Below are 23,981 nucleotides of genomic sequence, written 5' to 3' on the forward strand. Positions count from 1 at the left end.
TCTACATATGTACATTTCTCTCTTATTCAATTTCTCATACGGAGCTAACAAATGCCAATGTTAACATTTGTTATGTAAAAAATATAAACTACTCCTTACAACGCCAATGCGGTGCCAAGCATTCCCATGTTATGCTAAGATGGTATGTCCCTTGCGCCTGTAATTACAATGGTCCCTCACCCTTAAGACTGAAACGTGACAATACAAATTACTCTCTAGCGGTGGAGTAACTAATGAATAGGTGGTCTACCTAGTCGAGCTCGCTCAAAGGGCTTCCAACTGTAATTATAAATTTATTGTACTTCAAAGACGGAGAAGGTACGAATTTCTATATATATTTTTTTAGTGACATTCGTTAAGCACTTTAGCACTACAACTATCCGTATGGAGGATGAACCAATCCATAAACAATAACTTTCCCAATGAGGATTGGCATCAGGATGACAATAAAAGTCAGCAATTTTTTTTTAAGCAGCTTACTCTCTGTGCCGCTCCCAAATAGAGAGAATAAACGCAAACTATGGAATGACATTCAAATTTAAAGTTTTAAGAATGTTTAGCTTAAAAATTAGGTTAATTGATCTGTTTAAAAATGTATGAAAGTTTGTTTATGATGTCATATTAAGGAGACTAGTGATTACCAACTCACCAAGTAATTCAGCAAATATTTATTATTCGATGGAGACGGTTCCAGCACATGAATCGTAGCCGAAGATTCAAATCCGCGCATTACCAAAATTTTTTTATGTGATTGGTTTGTGTTTATTATTTATCTAAAGCGGTGACAGTGAAGGAAAGCTTGAGAAAGAGGAATGGATGAATGCTGAGTGAATGGAACTTTGCCACGTTTACATCCACCAACTCATACTGGTGCAGCGTGGTGAAAAATTCTTCAAACCTTCGCATTTAGAGGTGAGAAGGCCGTAACGGTAAGACATAACAGTCTGTTACCATAATATAACACTATATATACTTTTATTGTATTATCTTTAGTACATTTAATTTTGAACATAACTATGATTCAAATACTTCTTTTAATACTAAATTAATTCGGCGTTTAGTTCAAAACATTGAATAAGCCAATGCTTGAATGATTTTCAGAAGTATATCCTGAAACTCACTCGCTAAATATAAAGTTTACAGAATTTATTCAAAGCGCTTAGTGTTAAATCAGTAAACTTTTAGATGTGCAGTAAATAGAAAATGCGACTTATTAATCGTAATTAAAAGAAAATGTGTTTTGTTAGTGTATTAACAATATAATACTAAGCAACTATAGTAGAAGACAAATCAATAATAATATGCCTAAAATTCGTAAATGGTTTACGTCGTGGAGATTATTTTGGAGATCATTTATTTTAGGAAGTCAAACATCGCAGACTCGATGATAAGTGACTTTCGTGACGTGGGATAATCACAATTTCATAGCAACGTAACAAAAAAAAAACAATTTGAAAAGCACAATGCGGCGCGAAACCTGTCGCTTATGAATTTAATCACATAATCACACTCTCATTAAATCATACCTCTACTCAGAACAGCAATACAAAGTATTGTCAAAAAAAGAATTGCAGCAGGGTGGTACCAACCCTGGGCAAATAATTACCATCCGTGATGTTTATTATTTTAATGTGACCATCTACTGATGTACTTTGGGTGTAAGATCGACTCGTATGCCGTGACGACAAACAGTAGACGCCCGCTTATGACGTCATGCCGTCTGCTCCGCGCATGGCACGTATTATGGTACTAACTCCATTTCTTCTTATTTTATTCATTTATTGTTATATTTTATTATAAATTCTTTTAAAAACCGGCGTTCCGTGACGAGATTTCTTTTAATCAAAACCATAAGACAATCTTATTCTAATAAATATATATTTGCAAAAATCATCTACAGTCAGTTATATATTGTTTAATTAATGGACAAAGCTCTGGGTTCGTTTAAACCAAACTACCGCAATTTTCATCGCACTAAATTAAACTTTACGTCCGACGTGATAATTAACTCATCTAATTGCGTCCTATTGTAGGGATTTCCATTAAAGGCGATTGTGTAATGAAATAATTGCCACTTGATTTTCATATGAAGTTTAATTTGTATATCGGATATTTTGTACTGGCTTAGCATTAGTATTATAGATAGATATAGCAAAGGCATGACCAGTCGTTCAAGATTTGCTAGTTAAAAATATTAAAAATAATTGTTTTTTAATACAGAAAAATATTTATTTAAATATTTATGACATAAAATTATATATTATATAAAGCAATTAAAGATGATAATGGTAACTCAAGAACTAAAAAATAAAATGTTTAAATTATTATAAGTCTAGAAAAAATGAAAACCATTTCAATAAATTTGTGAATGCGAAAAATTGTTGATGTTTCACCAATTTTTATAGTTATCTTGGGACTTTTCATTAAGTGATGCTGTTTTATTTGGACGGTGCGTTTCGAAAGGTCTAGCCATGTTTAATATTCTTCGAGTATATAATAACGTTGGACTATAGTCCAGACGCTAAAAGAATGCATTCCTCGTCTGTCAGATAGTCGTGCATAGCACTTTCATACTTTTGTGTTTTCCTTTCATCGTCCATTCGATCAAGAAGTTATTAGTAATGCTTTATGTCTATGCCGAAATTTGTCCAAAGCTATTATTTGCCTCTAAAATTATTATCATATTATTAGTAATTACATTTACTGTCTTTAAAAAATAAGTGTCAACCCTTTTTGTACATATTTAATAACAATTATTTACAAAAACTTCATATTTTTTTCGTTTATAAAAATATCTTTTATTATTAACTTAATTATATAGCGTAAATTTTCCCACAATATTAATTACCCGGTTAAGATTCTACATAATATATTCATTAATAAATGCCATCTCTTTGTTTATTATTTAAATTTTCTTAGTGGTAGGGTCTAGTTGGGTGTATTGTTGTGTCTGGGTTTGAAGCGTGAGCGAGCCAGTGTATTTTCATTAATTACAGGCACAAGAGATATAATATCTTAGTTTCCAAGATGTGTTGTGTACGTTGGCGATAGGATTCTTAATATTTCTTAAGGCGTTAATGTCTATGGGTGGTGTTGATCACCAAGTGACCTATTTGCCAGTTTGCCTACCAATTATAAATAATAAGATTAAGACAATATATTCATAACAAATTCTGTCAAAAATAAAAGTTATAAATAAGCATCTATGTTAGGTATTCTCGATATTTTAATAGAATATTCTAAGATGTAAAATCAATATCGGGTGCCTGTGAAGGTAATCCTAACTGACACATTAACATACTCTGAAGAAAAGCGAGGGTTACACCTACGAGGTCGATACTCCTACGCCGCCATACATATTAACAATGACTACTTTTATTTATGGACTACTAACGTAAGAGTCTATTGTTTTATAAAAAAAAAAACTAGTTTTCCACCGCGGCTTAGGTGTTAGGTATAAAAAGGACCAATTTTATGTACATATATTACTTGTGTGAAGGAATGACAAAGATATGTCCATCTTCACAAACTTCCACGCTTATAATATTAATAGAAGTATCCAACTCAGACATTGTAACAACATCGCAACAATTATTATTTGCTTAAAAAAAAAACAAAACTGATTTCAAAACAACATTCGAACCCATAAAGAAATACATCCGGAATTTTTTACTCCATAGGGCTGATACTTTTTCTTCATATTTAAATAACGAAATTCTGAACTAACAAAAAAGAATACAACCAAATTGAGAACCCCCTTTTCTAGAAGTAAAGTAAAAACTACTATTATTGTAGTTTTGTTGTCATCCTAGCTAGTATCAAATTTGATTTAACTTAACCCAAACATAAGCGACACGACTTAAAACTTGCTTACGTAAATTTCTCCATATTTATGACATCCATGCTTAAGAAGAAACTAGGAGTAGAAATATAGAAGCTTCTCAATGGCTAACAAGCTCATCAAATTTGGCCTCGTTTGACTCGTCTCAGCGATTCCTTTAGACTGTTGAGAGCACAGCTGGTCCTGTGGATAGGATACGTTATTAACCGAAGATCGTGTGTTCAAATTTGGCCAAGCATCACTAATATCTCGCGCTCATTCAATTGTCAATTTAAAACAATTCACTGTTTAAATTGTAAGATTATGCTTTATACTTATATATAATAATATATTGCATTACGCATTGATCTCTAAAACCACGCTTATGTTTGAGCCACGTCACGTGTATGAATAATTAATAATATGCTGCTTAGTATAAGTTCAATAATTTCCTGCCTTCAATAAAGTTCAAGAGGTTTTAACAAGATATTGTGGCAATGTATGAATAAATATGTTGTCCAGTTTTAACTCGACAAGTACCTTCCATACCTTCAACAGTTCAAGATATAGTGGTGATATCGCAATCCTTAACATAACAGATAGTCTACGTTATAATGCGGCATTAATCAATATGGTACCGACGAGAGCTATAAAGATGTAATACAATAAAAAATATAATAATAATTAACATTGTAATAACAAGTGATTCGCCTATGGGTCCGACTCACGTTATCCTTGAGGCAAGCTATACAGAAACAACACTCGGAGAATAGCTTGAGACAGCAATAATAATTAATTTTAAAATTGGTTATAGCGCGTGAGAGCTTTGAAATAAAATTTACAGTTTTCGTAGGATTATTTTTGATATCACTGAAAAGTTTGATTTTATTACTTTTGATGTGTTACATATATACAGTATGGGATGAGATATGCCGTGACTGTACTCGGCATGACGCTCTGTTATGACGTATGCAGCCACACTATACTCCTTTGTGCGTGCACGTATACTATATTCATCGTTGTTGTATATAATATGTATATACTATAAAAGCAATATATTTATTTTATTAACGAAACTCATATTTATGTATTGTGTTTCCTTAAATATAAATTATTTCAATAAAAAAAAATCCAAATTTCATATCTGCCAGGCGTGATTGGCCAATTTTTTTTTAAAAGTAGCTTGTACATAATATTATAATGATTTTTGTGATTTAAAGTATTGCTGCGTGATATTAAATATCAAAAAGTTCCTAAGCTGTTTATCCAATTCAAAGTACACTTTTTCCAGTATGCTAACTCAATAACTTTTGTATCGACATTTTATAACGGTAAATCCACAGCCACCTTTGAAATTCTTTTCCATTAATCATAATATTAAGTTTCAGTGTAATTTAATTTAATATCTAAACATGTTTCGGGAACTTTTAAAATACTTTTTAAAAAGAATGAAATGTATTTAAAAATTGGATGCCAATCATATAATGATCATAAAACATAAAAATTAAACAATATTTATTATAATCAAAACAGCAAGTTTCCTGGAAACTCGCAGGGTTTCTGGTTACCCGAGATTCCCTTGTTGGCAGAAACTATGTACTGTGCAACATAACTATCTAATAAATAAAACAATATTTGTTCTTAAGCGATTAAATAAACACTCAAGACGCAACCAAAATCATCCTCAAACAAAAACACAATACATAATATGAGTTTCGTTAATAAAATAAATATATTGCTATATTAAAATATAAGCTTGCAAATAATGAGACATATAATAATAACTTTTATGTGATAAATTGAAAAATATCGTCGATAAAGCATCACCGGTATCAAATAAATGAAGGTACAGGACATCGTCTAAAAAATACAAACATAGAAGAAGCGAGAAACCCCTCACCAAGCTATATTGGGGTCCTTTTATAAAATGTAACGGCTGAAGTATTTCTGAGTAAGTGAAATTGGATGTCGTATTAAAAAATATTATTACAATAATATAAATTTTTTGCCTTCAATTAATGAACTTTCACTTTTGTCGAGATTTCTTTACTTAATAATAATATTAGGCATAATAGTCTTGTTTTGAATTATTTTTCCAGTTTTTATACGATGAATATATGCGTATGTTTGATTAAGATTAACAGCAAGTTTGCATATCTTTGGTTATTATAATATTTTTAAATTATACAATGATTAGATTTCAGTTTTTTATTGTATATTGTATAAGATTACGTTGACATTTCGACAAATCGAAATGTAATAAACGAAATTTCTTAAACCGATGACTGGACGAATGTTAAAAAATTCTGAAAATAGTTTTTAATAATTACGATGGCAAATAGGTATTTGCCAAATTTGAAGTCTGAGTTAAATATAGAATTATTTTAACATTAAAATGAATTAATAAATGAAAGAAATTTCGGAAAATCTGGCTCTATTATTTATATTGTAATGAGAACTTGGTGACAAGTTTCAGTTTTATAAGCCTAAATAAAGGCTTGGGCTATTCTTAGCTGCTGTTAATTTTTTTTTATTGGTTACTTCCATAATAATAATACTTGAAATCATTTAACTATTTAATTTAAAGAAAGCACCTATGACTTTATATAATTAGCATTATGGCATTAACTCTATGCTCACCATATATTTTTGTTGTATGTACATTCTAGGTTTTTTTATAACAAAATAGAATATAAATCAATATAACAATTTTGTACAGAAATTAAAATTATTTAAAATATTTTTATGTATTTTTTCTCTCTTATGAAAGCGAAATTTGAAATATTAAGCTTTTGTACATAATAATGGTGTGATATTACAATGACATAAGAATATTGTTCTTTCCTTAATTTACGCTCCAACGTGTAGTATTTTTATATAGAGCAAAATAATTAAATACTTAGACGATGTTAATCTAACCCGAAGATTGCTGGTTCAAAGCCGGGTGAGTACCACTTAATTTTTATGCACTTAATTAGTGCTTAATATTCATGTCGTGCTCTCTCGTGAAAGAAAACTATTTTTTTTATTTACAAACGTAGTCGAAGAGATTTTTCTCGTTACAGGCGTTTTCGAAGCGAACGATACTAATGTATAACATATACACAAAAAATGTACAGAAAAATCAATGACAACTGATAATTTACAGAAACCATTTATATATATAGAAAAAGAAAAAAAAACTTTGTTTAATTTAACCGTCATAAATAATTATTCTTGTTCACGTTTCAAGCATTTCATGTAAATAAATATTGTTTTTTACATTTTTAATTTCGAATGGGTGGTTTTAGAAATAACTCGTGCTATTTTAATGAACGATTGAAATAATGGGCAGTGACGTGCTACGTACTGGCGAATATATCACTTGGCGAATGATTATATCTCATTGGTTAAAAAATAACAGGTAATAAAACACTTATTTTACCCGTAAGAAGTCCGTACGTACTATAATAATAATTAGTCGACTATGTATTTCATTTGAGAAAAATAGAACATACTGTCGATTCAAAACACTTTTGAGAGCCACCTTGAATAAATAATGTTTTAATTTTAATTATTTTTATTTATTTTTACACTTTTTTATTATAAAGTAGGTAGGTACCACCGCCCATAGACATTGTCATTGAAAGAAATTTTAACCATCGCTTACATCGCCAATGTGGCACCAACTTTCGGAACTAACTCCCTTGTCCCTATAATTACACTAGCTCACTCGCCCTTCAAACCGGATCACAACAATTCAAAGTACTGCTGTTTTGCGGTAGAATATCTGATGAGTGGGTGGTACCTACCAAGACGAGCTAGTACAAAGCAAAAAATATAACCACTAGCAATATTCTTTGTATTCATATTATTACTAAATAGCATGCTTATATTACTAGCATTCGATGATCGAATTATTTAATGGTACCCACCCTAGAAAATAAATTATAGTAATGACAAAGCATATTCGTTGCTCTGCTCTGCTCTCAATAGGATTATCCCAATGCTAAATTCATTATAATACAATAGTATACAGTATAATACCCTTGCAAAGCTGACGTAGGTTATATATACTATGTTATACTAACAACGAATTTCGATCCGTTAGTTGTCTCGACATTGATAATAATTACATTTAGTTCTTGATTACAGTAACAGCCTGTTAATGTCCCACTGCTGGGCTAAGGCCTCCTCTCCCTTTTAAGGAGAAGGTTTGGAGCTTATTCCACCACGCTGCTCCAATGCGGGTTGGTAGAATACACATGTGGCAGAATTTCAATGAAATTAGACACATGCAGGTTTCCTCACGATGTTTTCCTTCACCGTCAAGCACGAGATGAATTATAAACACAAATTAAGCACATGAAAATTCAGTGGTGCTTGCCCGGGTTTGAACCCACGATCATCGGTGATGATTCACGCGTTCTAACCTCTAGGCCATCTCGGCTTTTTTTAGTTCTTGATTGTAACCGAATAACATGTCCATACTAAATCAATGTTTTGGAATCAAATAATATATAGTTAGTGGATTACTTTATCCGGACAACAGCGTTGAAAAAAAGAACGCGTGCTAATGCAGATAAGTTCGTATAAATAATTTATTATTGTCGCCACTTATAATTTATTGAATACGTTCAATTGTGTTTGATTGAGTAATCTACATCAATTCGTATGATTTGGTGTTCTATTTTTATAAATACCAATTCGAGATTTTTCTTCAATCAGTTTCACTTCTCGATGCTTTATATATATAATATTGATATAATTTTGTGATAAGTACTTAATAATATGTCACATAATGTCGCAGTAATAAACGTGAAATTAAATGTCTGTTACTTACATTATTAGGACTAAACCGCAGAACTAATTTATATAATTCATATGAGATAGATTGATTGAACATAAATTTTAATTAAACTATTTATTCACAGCAATTATATTTTTTAAACGTGCCAATACATTTCCGATACATGCAACACTGCCAAATTTATTTATTTAATAATTTATATTATGAATACACCAGCGGATTAGAAGCGCTGTAGTCCGCTAAAGCTTTATTTATTTGTCGCTGCCAGCTCCAAAATATAAATACCGGCCAAATATTTCAACGGCGTCAACACTAGGAATGGATGTTGACTGTTTAAATCAACCTCAATTGAATGCAATTCAGCCTTTACGAATTCCATTCAAACGTAATAGAAATAGAAGCTACATAGTAAATATACATTGCGAAAATGAACGAATGAATTGGAGCTATTATTATTAAAATTGCAACGAATTGTATATTTGGTCTATTTCAGAGAGTTTATTCAAGAGCGGTATTCGAAATGATGTCACGTGATTGGTCCATAATCAGAAAACGTATCAGTTTTATTGATTTTTAGTGAAATCTGTAAGAACTCTTCGTTTCACTCGTGATATTTGACAACTGAGTTAGAACATATTCATACATAAGTTTCGTTTAACATCAATTTTAACAGATCCGTCGCTACAGCAGGTTACACCGTATTTACAGGAACGTTTTTAACGCACCTGTTTGTGTGTGTGAGTATGGAGTACTATGTGACCGCGCTCCTACAACTACATACTCAATCGCTTTACAAAAAAGTATACAATAAAACGAACCTGTGAGCAGGTTGTGTAAATGTAACATTACAGTGATACGCTGTTTTGAACATGTATCGTTTAATTTTTTAAATTATTATAATCAATGTCTCTTACCATAAATTTCTGACGGTTACTTTAGAGTTAGTTCATATGGAACAACTCTACATTATGTCGATAAATAAATATTCCCTGCGTAACAGCCTGTGAATGTACCACTGCTGGGCTAAAGGCCTCCTCTTCCTTTTTGAGGAGAAGATTTGGAGCTTATGCTACCACGCTGTTCCAGAGCGGGTTAGTGGAATACACATATGGCAGAATTTTAGTGAAATTATATACATGCTAGTTTCCTCACGATGTTTTCCTTCACCGTAAAGTACGAGATGAATTATAATCACAAATTAAGCACATGAAAATTTAGTGGTGCTTGCCCGGGCTTGAACCCATGATCATCGTTTAATATTTACGCGTTCTTACCACTGAGCCATCTCGGCCTACATAAGCGAAATACCAATCATCAAGAGATCTCCGCTCAATGGACCTGAAATTCACACACACTCACATGTCACAGTTACTCCTTCTCCGATATAGACGCTCACTAAGAACGGATTTTATGCAAATCCTATCCAAATACATTCTTTTTGTTATCTACCCGTGCGAAGCCGAGAGAATTAACTAATATTCTTATAAAATTTATTAAGTTTAATTTTAGAATACTCCGTATTTTTATTTCAATAAGAATTATTAACATGAAAGCCTTAAATATGAACAAAATTTAAAAATAGCTACTGTACAAATCACGACCGCGTGGGACGGTAGTAATTTATTAAATCGTAATTGTGTGTATTAGTGTGCGCACACAGATGCACTCTTTCCCTCACACTCATAACGGGATAGGATGGCAATGGTTCAAGCGCACAATCGACGGCTTTACGTGCTTTCCTAAGGAAGTGTACAAACTTGGAGACTCCGGGCAGCTATTGAAAAAATTCGACAGAAAAAACCTAATAAATTATTGTTGGCTTGACCTAGGATTTGAACCCAGGACCTCAGGAACTGCGAATTAATATCCAGCCACTAGACCAACGAGGCAGTTAAAAATATCGAATATACGAAATAAGCTTTGGAAATACTAAACGAATTCCTAAATCCTCTTTCTTGTTCTATCTCATATAAACGCTGAAGGTATGAACGGAACACGTTTGCTTTATATATCCCTTAATACATCGTCTCCTATCCCGAGCAGCGAGTCTTCAATATCTCTTACGAGGCGGAAGGATTTTCAGGAAGCATATTTTCTGTTCTATTTAATATCTTTGAAATATGTTTACTAAAAAGATTTCAAATTTAAGTTTTTTAATATTTCTTTAATTATTTATTGATTATTTAATGAAATCCGATAAAGTCCTATAAATAAACACAATTAATAATTCTATGAGCAATGTTAAGTAAATAAAGAACCTGTAAATATCCCACTGCTGGGCTTATTTCACCACGCTGCTCTTGCATATTCGTCGATACACGATGCCTTCACCACCAATACGAGATGAATAAACGAGACTCAAGCTCGATGAAATAAACACAAATGAAGGTCATGAAAATTTTTATCATCTTAGTTTTCTAATATTATATATATATAAAATGGATGAAGTAAACGAACGATCACAATAATATATTTTCTATTTTTTAATTGAGAAAAATACATAATATCGGCTTTCTTATAAATTGCATTTAAGATAAATAAAAACAGGTTATGTAGTTTCTGAAAAAACGTTATTTTGCAAACATAATAATTGTCCTATTTTCAAAATCGGTTAAGTAGCTGAAAATGAATCTTAGAATCAAACTTTTTCATTTTAATCTTGAGTTGAGTTAATTGAGTTATTATTTATATAAAAACTCTAATGAAACTGGTGGTAGAGCTTTGTGCAAGCTCGTCTGAGTAGGTACCACCCCATTCATCAGATATTCTACCACCAAACAGCAATACTTAGTATTGTTGTGTTCCGGTTTGAAGGGTGAGTGAGCTAGTTTAATTATTTATTACAAAATATATAAAAACCCACTTGATGAAATTTCATTACGTCTTTTGAGCAAACGTTGTGCAGATTTATCGAAAATTTGCTACAATAATTACATTAAGATTGTTGAAGAAAATATTAGTAGAAAAATAATAAATAAATAAATAAATAATAAATAATGTTATCTTAATTTTATTTTATTTTGTATTAATTAGTATATTTTTAGTAATTTTTTTGTAACGTAAACTTTGCATGAATTTAATGAATTATTTAATTTTAATTTGTACCTATATCAATTTCAAACTATTTGTGTTATTAATTTTAATTTTATTAAGTGCATGTTTATTTTTTTATGATCTTTAATTTGTACCAATTTGGACGTTTTTTTTTTTTTTTTTAATCTTTCTACTCATGTTGCTATAATTATGTGTTAATGTATTTTTAAAACAAATATTGCAATTGTTGTGGCTACTTTAAAAAGCTTCACATGTTAGCTATTTTCACTAAATTGTTTTACATTTGTCATTAAAACATGTAGTAGCTACTAGTGGTCCTTAAAATAAATAAATAAATAATTACAGGCACAAGGGACATAACATCTTAGTTCCTAAGGTTAGTGGCGCATTGGTGATGTAAGCGATGATTAACATTTCTTACAATGCCAATTTCTATGGGCGTTGGTGACCACTTATCATCAGGTGTCTCAATGCTCGTCCGCCTTCCTATTCCATAAATAAAAAGACAATGGTATTGCATACATAAATAAACAGATGTAAACATAAAGGTTTCGTATATTTACAATTGAACCCTAAACAAGAATAATTCTAACGAAAATCTTTTTCAAGTTTTTAATTGACAGACGATGTCTCGTTAGTAAAAAAAATATTAAAATCTTTTCCTCATTTTGTTAAGTAGAACATTGTTTTTTTTCTCACAAAACTGTAAATAATCCAGGCTTTCTTCTATATATAGTGCGCTATTATTTACTTTCAGCATTACTTGCTGTATTCACATGTCATTTTTAGAAAAGCGTGTAGGTACATTGTTGATTATTAAACATATGCATAAATTTAATTGTATTTGATTGACTATGTAAATAAAAGGACTATGTAAATAAATATTGTAAATGAAAGAGAGTAACTGAGGTCCTTGCAGTTCTTCTCAGTAGAATATACATTTCGAACCGGGGGTAGCTTTACATTTAATTAAATATGTAACATAACAATTCAAAAGTACCATAAGCTTACTTGAATAAATAATTATTTGATATGATCGCGACAGTTTTCAGTTACAGTTTGATTGTGAATATGTATTCACAATCAAACTGATTCATGTGCCGTAATCGTTTTATCCGATTTATTTTTAAATTACTTTTTTTATGCTATAGGTAGGTGGACGGGCAAATAGGCTACCTGGTGTTAAGCGCTTACCATCGCTCATAGACATTAGCGATGTAAGAAGTATTAACCATTTCTTACATCGCCAACGCGCCATCAAACTTGGGAACGAAAATGTTATGTCCCTTGTGCCTATCTTTATACTGGCTCATTCATCCTTCAAACCGGAACGTAACAATACTAAGTATTGCTGTTTGGTGGTAGAATATTTGATGAGTGGGTGGTACCTACCCAGACGGGTTTGGACTAAGTCCTACCACCTAGATACTTTCACTCACATTATGTAGCATATTGTAAAAACTATAAAGCCATAAGTGTAAAAGTTTGTAAGAACGAATCAATTGACGCAGATAATCTGTTTATGACGCTTTATTATATTTTTTTCTATTGTATAGGTTGGCGGACGAGTATATGGGCCACCTGATGGTAAGTTTTACTGGTGGTAGGGCTTTGTGCAAGCTCGTCTGGGTAGGTACCACCCACTTATCAGATATTCTACCGCAAAACAGCAATACTTGATATTGTTGTGTTCCGGTTTGAAGGGTGAGTGAGCCAGTGTAATTACAGGCACAAGGGACATAAAATCTTAGTTCCCAAGGTTGGTGGCGCATTGGCTATAAGCGATGGTTGACATTTCTTACAATGCCAATGTCTAAGGGCGTTTGGTGACCACTTACCATCAGGTGGCCCATATGCTCGTCCACCTTCCTATTCTATAAAAAAAAAAAAAAGTGGTCACCAACGCCCTTAGACATTGGCATTGTAAGAAATGGTAACCATCGCTTACATCACCAATGCGCCAACAACCTTGGGAACTAAGATATTATGTCCCTTGTGCCTGTAATTACACTGGCTCACTCACCCTTCAAACCGGAACACAACAATACTGCTATTTTGCGGTAGAATATCTGTTGAGTGTGTGGTACCTACCCAGACGATCTGCACAAAGCTCTACCACCATTGTATGTGGATTTAATGTAAAACCTAAAATTATTTTTAGTTTATTACTAATAATTAAAATAAAAAAGTTTTTTTTTAATATTTATAATTACCTTTATTATATGATTAAAAAAATAATAATTATGAAGGAAATGGTCAAACTATCACATAACGATTTATATGTAGGTACTTATATTTTTTCTGTTTAATTAAAACAATGTCTTTATATCGATGTAAAATATATTAAATATTTCAAATGTAATGTTTCACTAAAATGTGTAATTTTTTTTTCGTCTGTCCGTTCATTTTTTACGTATCAACAGATTTAATGACCGACGTAATTATTTCTATAGACTTATTTTACGTGCTGCAGAGTGAACTACCGGAAAATGTGCAGAAGTGAAGATGCAAATAAGATACGAGTTTTAATGAATGCATATAACGTTATCATGTAATCAAAAAATATTAATTATATTTAAATTTAAAAACCACAGAAACCTATTCGTAATTTTTTTCTTGTTTAACTTTTTAAATTCAAAAATAAAAATGTAACATTAATCATGATATTTTTATACTGAGAGTTGGAAAACAATTCAACATACATATAATGTCTACATAAATTTAATCGGAACGGAACATATTTTATTTCAATTATCTGAATATCGAAGATCAAAGAAAAAGTCATTCGAATTTTTGTCACGATTATTCTTGGCACTTACCTTGGAACAGGCACAAAATTAGAGTCGAAAATGATATTACTCCGCTAACAACCATCTTCGTCACTGCACAAGTCACAACACAATTAAAATTATTAAATGTCAATCGAAACTGTTCAAAGAATTTTCGATTTAAAAAACATCGCTATCATACGCAAGACAAAGTTTGCGTCGTGTTCACGCGACGCGCGTCCTACCGCTACGGAGGTTTCAAAAACACTGAAAGGATCTGCAGATTTCTGTAGCGTAACTACGATGGGAATAACATTTTGGAGACTGCCTAATTTCGATACTCATAATGGTAGATTTTATTGTCTGTGGCGCTCACGGGCTGTTTAGGGAATGGTTCATTCGGGGCTATTCGATTATTGTATTACCGCTTGACCGGTTTTACTGTAATACATTTTTTTTTATTTATTTTAACTATATAATAATACATTTCTCAATTTTCACTAACAGCTTATACTAATGTATAACAATTATGAAACTGATGTGAAAATATTTAGCTTTCTACTATTCATGTTCTTTTTTCAATTGAAATACACATGAACAAATTAAATACCTAAATTTGATTTTATGTTCACAATATTTAATAATATTTATGAACTTAATTATCTCCATTTTATTTCATAGAAAACTATAAGGCTTTTTTTATCAATAGTATTACCCGTGTTAGTGTTAATGAGTTAATAATATTTACCCATTCAATTAAGCGTATTGTCGTCCCCATTTCTAGCACAAGGCTAGAAATAACAACATAGAAACGACAATAGCTCAAGCGATTTTTATATCGCTAGGAACCCCGAAACCACGACACTATTAAAGCTTTGATTTATTCATTATTAATTAATGTTTTTTTTCTTGTAAAATTACGAAAAGAACTTCTTAAATAAAAATAATTGTGATTTTCGATACTTTTCTGTACATATATTAATATATAAATAATATCTTTTCTTTACTTAAGTGTTGGAATAAATAAGAACGTATTTCCAAGATCTACGTTGATAGCGTTGAGCAATGTTTTAATAACTGTGTGCCTAGTAAGGCTTTTTTACTTATTCATATTGTGTTGATTTTAACTGCCCATAGACATTGACAAGTTTATGCTATAGGTTGGCGGACGGGCAAATAGGCCACCTTGTGTTAAGCGGTTACTATCGTCCATAGATATTAGTGATGTAAGAAGTAATAACCATTCCTTACCTCGCTAATGCGCCACAAACCCTGGGATCTGCTTAGCGGCAGAATATCTGATGAGTTGGTGGTACCCACCCAGACGGGCCTGCACAAAGCCCTACCATCAAGTTTCTAAATATTGTCACTGGACTGCGCTTTTTTAATTATATACAAATATCAGTTAACTTTATCAGTATCAAATTAGTTAAAATAACTCGCACTAGGCACACTGAAGGCATTAAGAGCAGCCCATTTATGTAAATGTTACAAGTGCGATTCTAATACCCTGCCTATTGTGACCTCTCCTAGCACAAGCTTAAAGCTCGATTGAAGAAAAACAACGAATCTTAGTACCTAATTCCTTGACAATAGGAATTGCTTGTAACAGCCTATAAATGTTGGGAGCAGGCCTTCCAAAAAGTTTTATTAAATTTTCAATGTTTTTGTGTTACTTTGTTTAAATGAAATCTTGCGAACTGAATAAATGTTGGCCAAGCCTAAGTTGCCTTAAGTATATAAAAAACACTGCTAACAGATAAATAAAGAAACAAATAATAAAAATAATGTCAAAAGAGTACCTAACCTATATATTAAAAAAAAAACATGATTTTCGTAGGATGTCGCTTATATTTCGATGTAATTTAACACACATCGGCTTAAAGCTAGTCAGCGTAGGACGTTCAATGCCCTCATTAATAAAACAAGGAGCTTTTGTTACCAACTGAAACATGAATGAACTCATTACTCTAATCTTTTGTATCGAGATAACTGAAGAATTTTAATAAAGACCTTTTTAGTATACGGAATCTACACGTGCTAATTTGAAATTTTTAAACACTGCTCAAACTCAGTGCATACTTTATATTGAAATATTGGTTAATAATAATAAATAAATATAATCAACTAAATATATAATGAACTAAGTATAGAATTGTCTATAGTATATAAATAGATAACTGCGAATACATTTGATATCTACATGTACTACAAACAGAAGCAGTATTTAGATAGCAGTCGGATCGATTATGTATCCCTTATATGACGTAAGACCCAAACACTATAGCATATAGCCTTTATCTATCCCAAAACAATTATAATATGAAAATTTTATAACAATGGAAATTATCTTAACTTGAATCCGGAAACAACAAAAACAACAACAACAAACATTCCCCTTTAATATTAGTTTGATAACATTCATTTATATGGGTTACTGAATTATGTACCAAATATATAAATAGCTAAAGACACAGCTTAGAATATTTTTATTTCAGGTACACAGATAAGCAAACGGACCACCTGATGGTAAGTGGTCACATTGGTGACGTAAAAAATATTAACCATAACAACCGACGTTGGGAACTAACATGTTATATCCCTTGTGCCTGTAGTTACGATAGTTCACTCACCCTTCAAACCGTAACGCAAAAATTTTAGGTATTGCGGATGCGTGGGGGGTACCGATCTAGTTTAGCGTACTTTTTCTTTTAGTTAGCTGCTTATAAATAAATATATGTCTAGGCAAAAATAAATTTAGTAATTCTTATTTATTTATGTGTTACACAAATATTCAATAATGTAGGTTTAATATCGAATTTCGACCGCCGAGCAAAATCAATTATCTATAGTAGCGCTTTACTAGCGGCTTCGCTCATGACACAACTCAGAATTGCTAAATACAAATTTCCATAGCTCTTTCTCCATAAATGAAGGATTTCCATACACATTTAATTTACCAGTGTAATTACAGGCACAAGGGACATAAAATCTTAGTTCCCAAGGTTGGTGGCGCATTGGCTATAAGCGATGGTTGACATTTCTTACAATGCCAATGTCTAAGGGCGTTTGGTGACCACTTACCATCAGGTGGCCCATATGCTCGTCCACCTTCCTATTCTATAAAAAAAAAAAAAAAAACATTTTCAATCCCTTTATACCGTAGGGGTTATATTTTCCAAAAATCCTTAGTGCTAACCTACTATGTAAAAGAAACAAGTATGCAAATTTTCATGGTGTTAGTCAGTCAGTATTTATTTTATATAAAGACAACTTGACACAAATTACATGGATCTTTATTAAAGGACATGTGTTTAACATTAAATAAATTATGTTATTTGAAAAAAGCGAATCTTTTTTTATAAATACAACTACTGCCTTTTTGAGGACATCATAATATTGACAGCTGACCTTTGCGCTATAATACTGACAACTGGACTGAAGGACATCTTAATAATGACAGGTGACAATTGCACTGCAATACTGCCAACTGGACTAGAGAACATCTTAATATTGACAGCTGACATTTGCACTGTAATATTGATAACTGGACTGGACGACATCATAATATTGACAGCTGATAATTGCACTGTAATACTGACAACTGGACTGGAGGACATCTTAATATTGACAGCTGACATTTGCACTGTAATACTGACAACTGGACTGGAGGACATCTTAATATTGACAGCTGACATTTGCACTGTAATACTGACAACTGGACTGGAGGACATCTTAATATTGACAGCTGACATTTGCGCTATAATACTGACAACTGGACTGAAGGACATCTTAATAATGACAGGTGACAATTGCACTGCAATACTGCCAACTGGACTAGAGAACATCTTAATATTGACAGCTGACATTTGCACTGTAATATTGACAACTGGACTGGACGACATCATAATATTGACAGCTGATAATTGCGCTGTAATACTGACAACTGGACTGGAGGACATCTTAATATTGACAGCTGATAATTGCGCTGTAATACTGACAACTGGACTGGAGGACATCTTAATATTGACAGCTGACATTTGCACTGTAATACTGACAACTGGATTGGAGGACATCTTAATATTGACAGCTGATATTTGCACTGTAATACTGACAACTGGACTGGACGACATCATAATATTGACAGCTGACAATTGCACTGTAATACTGACAACTGGACTGGAGGATATCTTAATATTGACAGCTGACATTTAAACTGTAATATTGACAACTGGACTAAAGGAAATCATAATATTGATAGATGACAATTGCACTGTAATACTGACAACTGGACTGGTGGACATCTTAATATTGACAGCTGACATTTGCACTATAATATTGTTCAAGTAGCTAGACGTTAGGTCAGACCAATAAAATGTTATTAGATTTTTCGTTGAATTATGAGAGCGACGGAATCAAACAAAGCACCACTATAATATGTTCTGAGTAGTTGTCTAGTCTCTACTGAAATCGGTCGGTAGGACATTATCATCACAACTATATGAGTACAGCTTCAATTAGACCTTGAAATTATAATATCATCACAAGAAGTTCAACTTCAAACGAGAATACTTTTATTCTTGCATTATTTTTATCGTTATAAGAAATTTGAAACGTATTATTGTGATCAGTTTGTAGAAGTTGTTGGATAATTTGAAATAAGTTTCTTATAACCCGGAGTCACACGAGAACTAATAAGAATTTTAACCTTGTTAACTTTAGTTACTTTAATATCAGCCCCATATAGTAAAACTGTAATAATATTACGTCTGAACGTGAAACATTTTGAAAAGAAAATGTATCGAAATATATATTATCGTTTTAATTATAACTAGTACGTATATAACGTACCAATCGTAACCAATCCTACCAATCTAATTTTTATTAATATTTTTTCAATATTCCTTTTGTTGAAAAATATAAAAAACTATACACGTAAGTAAAATTAAAGTCAAGGGGACATCTTTAAATAAAATACTTAGATTTTGTTTGTATTTAACTACTAATTCTCAAACAATGACTAGACATTATAATTAAACAGCTAATGAAGTTCAAACAATCCAGTTAGGATCCAGCTGAAACAGGATTTAGGCGGAATGAACAACACAAATCAGTTCATAAATATCAATAAAAGGTTATTTTATATTTCACGGTTAAATCGTTTGCGGGCTGTAATAAAAGATGGCCGATTTACATTTATTTATTTAATAAGTAACAGCCTTCTTTATAAACATTGTTAAAAAGGTATTTAGTTAAACACTGATTTATATACTTCGATCATCATTGAGTTAACATTTTTTTTTTAAAAGACAGCATTTGCTTACTTGGTCGTAAGGCTGTACGCAATATCGTTTGTATAAATATATGACAAAACCAGTGCAAAATGTCACGTTGATCATTTCAAGAGTGAAAGGGTTCCTTAGGAACAGATAAGGATAACATTAATATCGTGATAAAATTGCATTTAACAATGTCGATATTCAGATAATATAAATATTTGTTAAGATTATCTGACTTAACAAATAATCAAACATAATTATTTACTGTCTGGAATAGTACGTCAGTGTTAAAAGGTGGGTGGGTGGGTATATAGACTTATATATGTATGTATGTAACTAGAAATGTGTCGCGTAATATTTAATGGGTATATCTAATTTATACATTACGCGTACAATTCAATGTCGCTTTGATAATCCACAAATGGGATCCATCGATGTACCCTATGTTTGTTAATATTTCAATGTTCGATATTTACAAACATAGTGCGCTCCGTTGAAATCGCAATACTATCAACGCATCTTATCAAAAGTAAGACATCGTTTGCGCAACGCATATGCATACAATTTAATGATAAGTTATGTGCCCGATTAAGAGAAAGCCTAAAACAAAATTGCTAATCTTTTTGAATTTATGGGTACATCTAATACAAAGATAAAAATAAAATTTTGCATGTATAACTTCATTATATTTCAAGAGTGGCTCGACAAATAACATAAAATTTTCTCGATAGAAAACCAACATGAAATATCTTTTAATATTTACATTTTTCTGATTTATATTCTTAATTTTATAATATAATGTTATATTTATTATGATGAAAATTGGATAAATAATTTCATTTGTAAATAATCAAGGGGAGGTTTAAGATTTTTTTTTTAAATCCTACCGTTTTATTTTTATAACAATGTAAAGAATTTGACACTCACTAAATTCTTTTTCGTATATATAATACCAAATCTCCAGTCGCATTTCACTAATAGTTCAAACATATGTTTCTTAAATCAGTCGCTGCTGTACGATGATTTAAGAATATGCTGTTGATATGAGAGGACTACGGAAAAATAATTTACTAGGAAAAAATTAGATTAGTAATTGTACTAATCCAATGTAATGTAATAATAATTCCAAATTATTCTGAAGAATCAATATTCTTATATTGATTCTTCAGAATAAAAATACAATGAAAATATGTAAAACAGAAAAAAAATTCAAAAACAATGCCGTTATCAATAACGATATCGCGACGCGAAAGGGGCGTGAGCGTTTGTACGCCTAACGTAATTAATAATTACACATTACGTAAGTGCTAATAGCCAATACATTTTATAGCGCAATAATTTTAAAAGAACAATTAGAGCGCGTTTGACCAATCAACAAGCGAACGGAACGCGTTCTCGACTCGTAATTACCTCGGTGGTCTAATATCATGAAATTCATGGCACAAAATTTGTTATTTTTTATTTAGACACGGCTAGTGTGGGTGATTTATATATTACAATCTACAATATAAACGAGAGAACAAATCTCTCTTCTTAAAATATTAAATATTTTCCTCCTCGACGAATTTTAGCCATGATGGCAAATTTTTAGAATCTCGTGGGAGATGTTGTAAAGCATAACAGAGTGCGAAAAAACAATATGTACACACTTTTTTCCTAGTGTTCGGTAAAAAAACAATCTGACATCATCGGAGAGAGATCGAGGGGGGAGAATCTGGAGGGAATAGCTTTCTGAGGCAAGGGAATGTAACAATGATAATTTTGAACATCGGCTACCCAGAATTTCTGACCCTAATTTTGACATTGGAATTTGCAATTTTTAAGCTAAGCATAATGTTCTAGTTACAGTTGATGGGGCAGTTAAAATAAAAGTACACCAAATATACAAAGCTCAACACAATATATCGTAACTCACACATACACACATCTATTTTATATATATAATTTAAAGCTTACGACATCGTTAAAAACAAAATTTCTATTTTCCGATTCGACTTTATTTCTTTGTCAATAAAAATAAATATACGAAACGCTGATGTACGTATAATTCGTTCGCAAAACCAACATCACGCTATTATCTCTATGGCTTCATTCCAATCGTGTTTTTTTCTTTTTGTTATAAATAATTCCTTATCGTTTTATTGCTACTCCATGTAACTTTTTTATTATTATATATTTGAATAATTGTATTCAATAAGGTCTTAAAAAAATTGACATTGTTATATTTATGTGTTAACGTTTAAAATATTTTAACTTAGGTATAATATTTATGTTTCAATGTAATATTAAATAAATTTTAGTTACTGATTATAAAAAAAATAAAGGAAGTAGATCAAATACGCGACCTCGTAAAAAAATATAAGGTCTTTAACTTATTTTTGTAAAAATTTAAAAATGGAATTGAGTGCAAAATAAAATTATGTAAGTTATTTCAGATATATCTTTTAATAATTGTATTTAATTATGATATGTAAATTGAAAATGGAATTAGTGTAACTTTAAATTAAATAAAATGCTTCTCAAATTGAATATTGCCATATCATTGCAATTAGTACATTGATTATATTGTAAGCCGAGATGGCCCAGCGGTAAGAACGCGTGAATCTTAACCGATGATCGTGGGTTCAAACCCGGGCAGGCACCACTGAATTTTATGTGCTTAATTTGTGATTATAATTTTATTTTAATTAATTGCATGTGTCTAATTTCACAAAAATTCTTCCACATGTGTATTCCACCGACCCGCACTGGAGTAGCGTGGTTGAATAAGCTCTAAACCTTATCCTTAAAAAAGGGGAGAAGAGGCCTTTAGCCCAGCGGTGGGACATTCACAGGCTTTTACGGATTACGGATTGCCTATATTTATGTGCTTACTTGCAGATTATTATAATGGATGCGTTTTCATTTTCAAGTCCCAATGAACAAACACAAAGTGTTTCGCATTTCAAACTGAGTTTCGTCATGTTGAATAAAATCCTGAAACATATTATCCACTAATCACTGCATTAATGGTGGAAGGAACTCCAAGTTTCTTAAACTGGTCGCTTTATCTAAGCAGTGGGACATTTACGGACTATTTACCACTTTTACTCTACTTATTCTCTAATTATGTCAAATTACGTTGACACCTGGAGGAATAAAATAGCCATGTTACAAGCTTTCATTTAACTTGCAATGTTTGTTATGTCAAGGCCAAATCTTACAAGCTGAATTAGAACCACTACCTTTTAACCTACTAAGTTGTTAATGTTGGTTCAGTTCAAGAAACTCCTAAAGGGTATCTGTATATAAGAGTGATTGTGTTTTTGAATATAAACAAAATTTCTTGAATTGTTTTAAAAATATTTATGTACTATTAGTATTTAAATTTATAACCAGGTAACTTATACAGACGTAAGTATGCTATATTGTAATAAGGAGATAAATGAAACTCTCACATAATGTTTTCATATGTCTGGAATAATTTTGCAAGCTCAATATAAGGCTGTCTAGGTTTACATTGAGCCTTAATATTACCTGGTATTCTAACATGAACTATGAATATTTCGTCTGGCTTTGTTTTAGTATGAATGTTGATAGACCGTGAGTAATTATAGACATAAAAGGCATTTTCAGTCGTTTCAAGGCGTTGACTGAAAACCAGCGTTGGTAATAACGTGGTCTAACGCATGGGCTTACAAACTACGCAGAATGGTCACTCTTTTGTACAACTTCACTTTAGACAAAACTTTAGGTTTAATTTAAAATTGTTTCTGACTTTTTAGTTATTTTATTCTTTTATTACTTTTTTTTTCTTGTTTGTATTTATCATATATTCAACTAAAATCAATTAAAAATATTCTTATTTAAATAGACAAAAGGATGGTGGTTTAGGTAAAGAAAACCAAAGAATTCAGGACACTAGACCTCTTTTGCTGTCAACATCGGGCTTGAGTATTTTAAGAGTCGCCTCTCTGCTGGGTGACGCTGTAGAGGTTTTTTTTATATTTCCGGGAGGGCAAATGCTTCTACTCCACCTGATGGTAAGTGGTAGTAGAGTCCAAATGCGACGACGGCCAGTACAGTCGGGAAGAATGTTCTACACTAGCCCCCGCCTTGCCCGCCTGCAAGATGCCTCTTCACGCCTCGTTTGAAAAAATCATATGGGTCAACAGTTATACACATTTCCAAAAACAAAAAAAACACTTTGGCTATGTAAGGTTTTACAACCAACAATAATGTTAACGTTTACCAACATAATCTAGTTTGCATATATATATATATTGGAAGTA

At 31.6% G+C, this 23,981-nt stretch overlaps 2 protein-coding genes across 2 annotated transcripts in view; one reads left to right on the top strand and one right to left on the bottom strand.

Moving 5' to 3' along the window:
* Nucleotides 1-14,680, bottom strand: part of LOC126773068 (uncharacterized) — a 113,174-nt gene extending 98,494 nt beyond the window's left edge. The window contains exon 1 of the mRNA XM_050493710.1: nucleotides 14,483-14,680. Coding sequence (XP_050349667.1) covers nucleotides 14,483-14,537 — 55 coding nt within the window. The 5' untranslated portion in view covers nucleotides 14,538-14,680. The remainder of the gene's footprint in view (nucleotides 1-14,482) is intronic.
* Nucleotides 1-23,981, top strand: part of LOC126773077 (putative cysteine proteinase CG12163) — a 328,371-nt gene that overhangs the window by 216,583 nt on the left and 87,807 nt on the right. The gene's annotated exons all lie outside the window — the stretch shown is intronic.

Source organism: Nymphalis io, chromosome 13, assembly GCF_905147045.1.
Source record: "Nymphalis io chromosome 13, ilAglIoxx1.1, whole genome shotgun sequence".
Classification (NCBI taxonomy): Eukaryota; Metazoa; Arthropoda; class Insecta; order Lepidoptera; family Nymphalidae; genus Nymphalis; species Nymphalis io.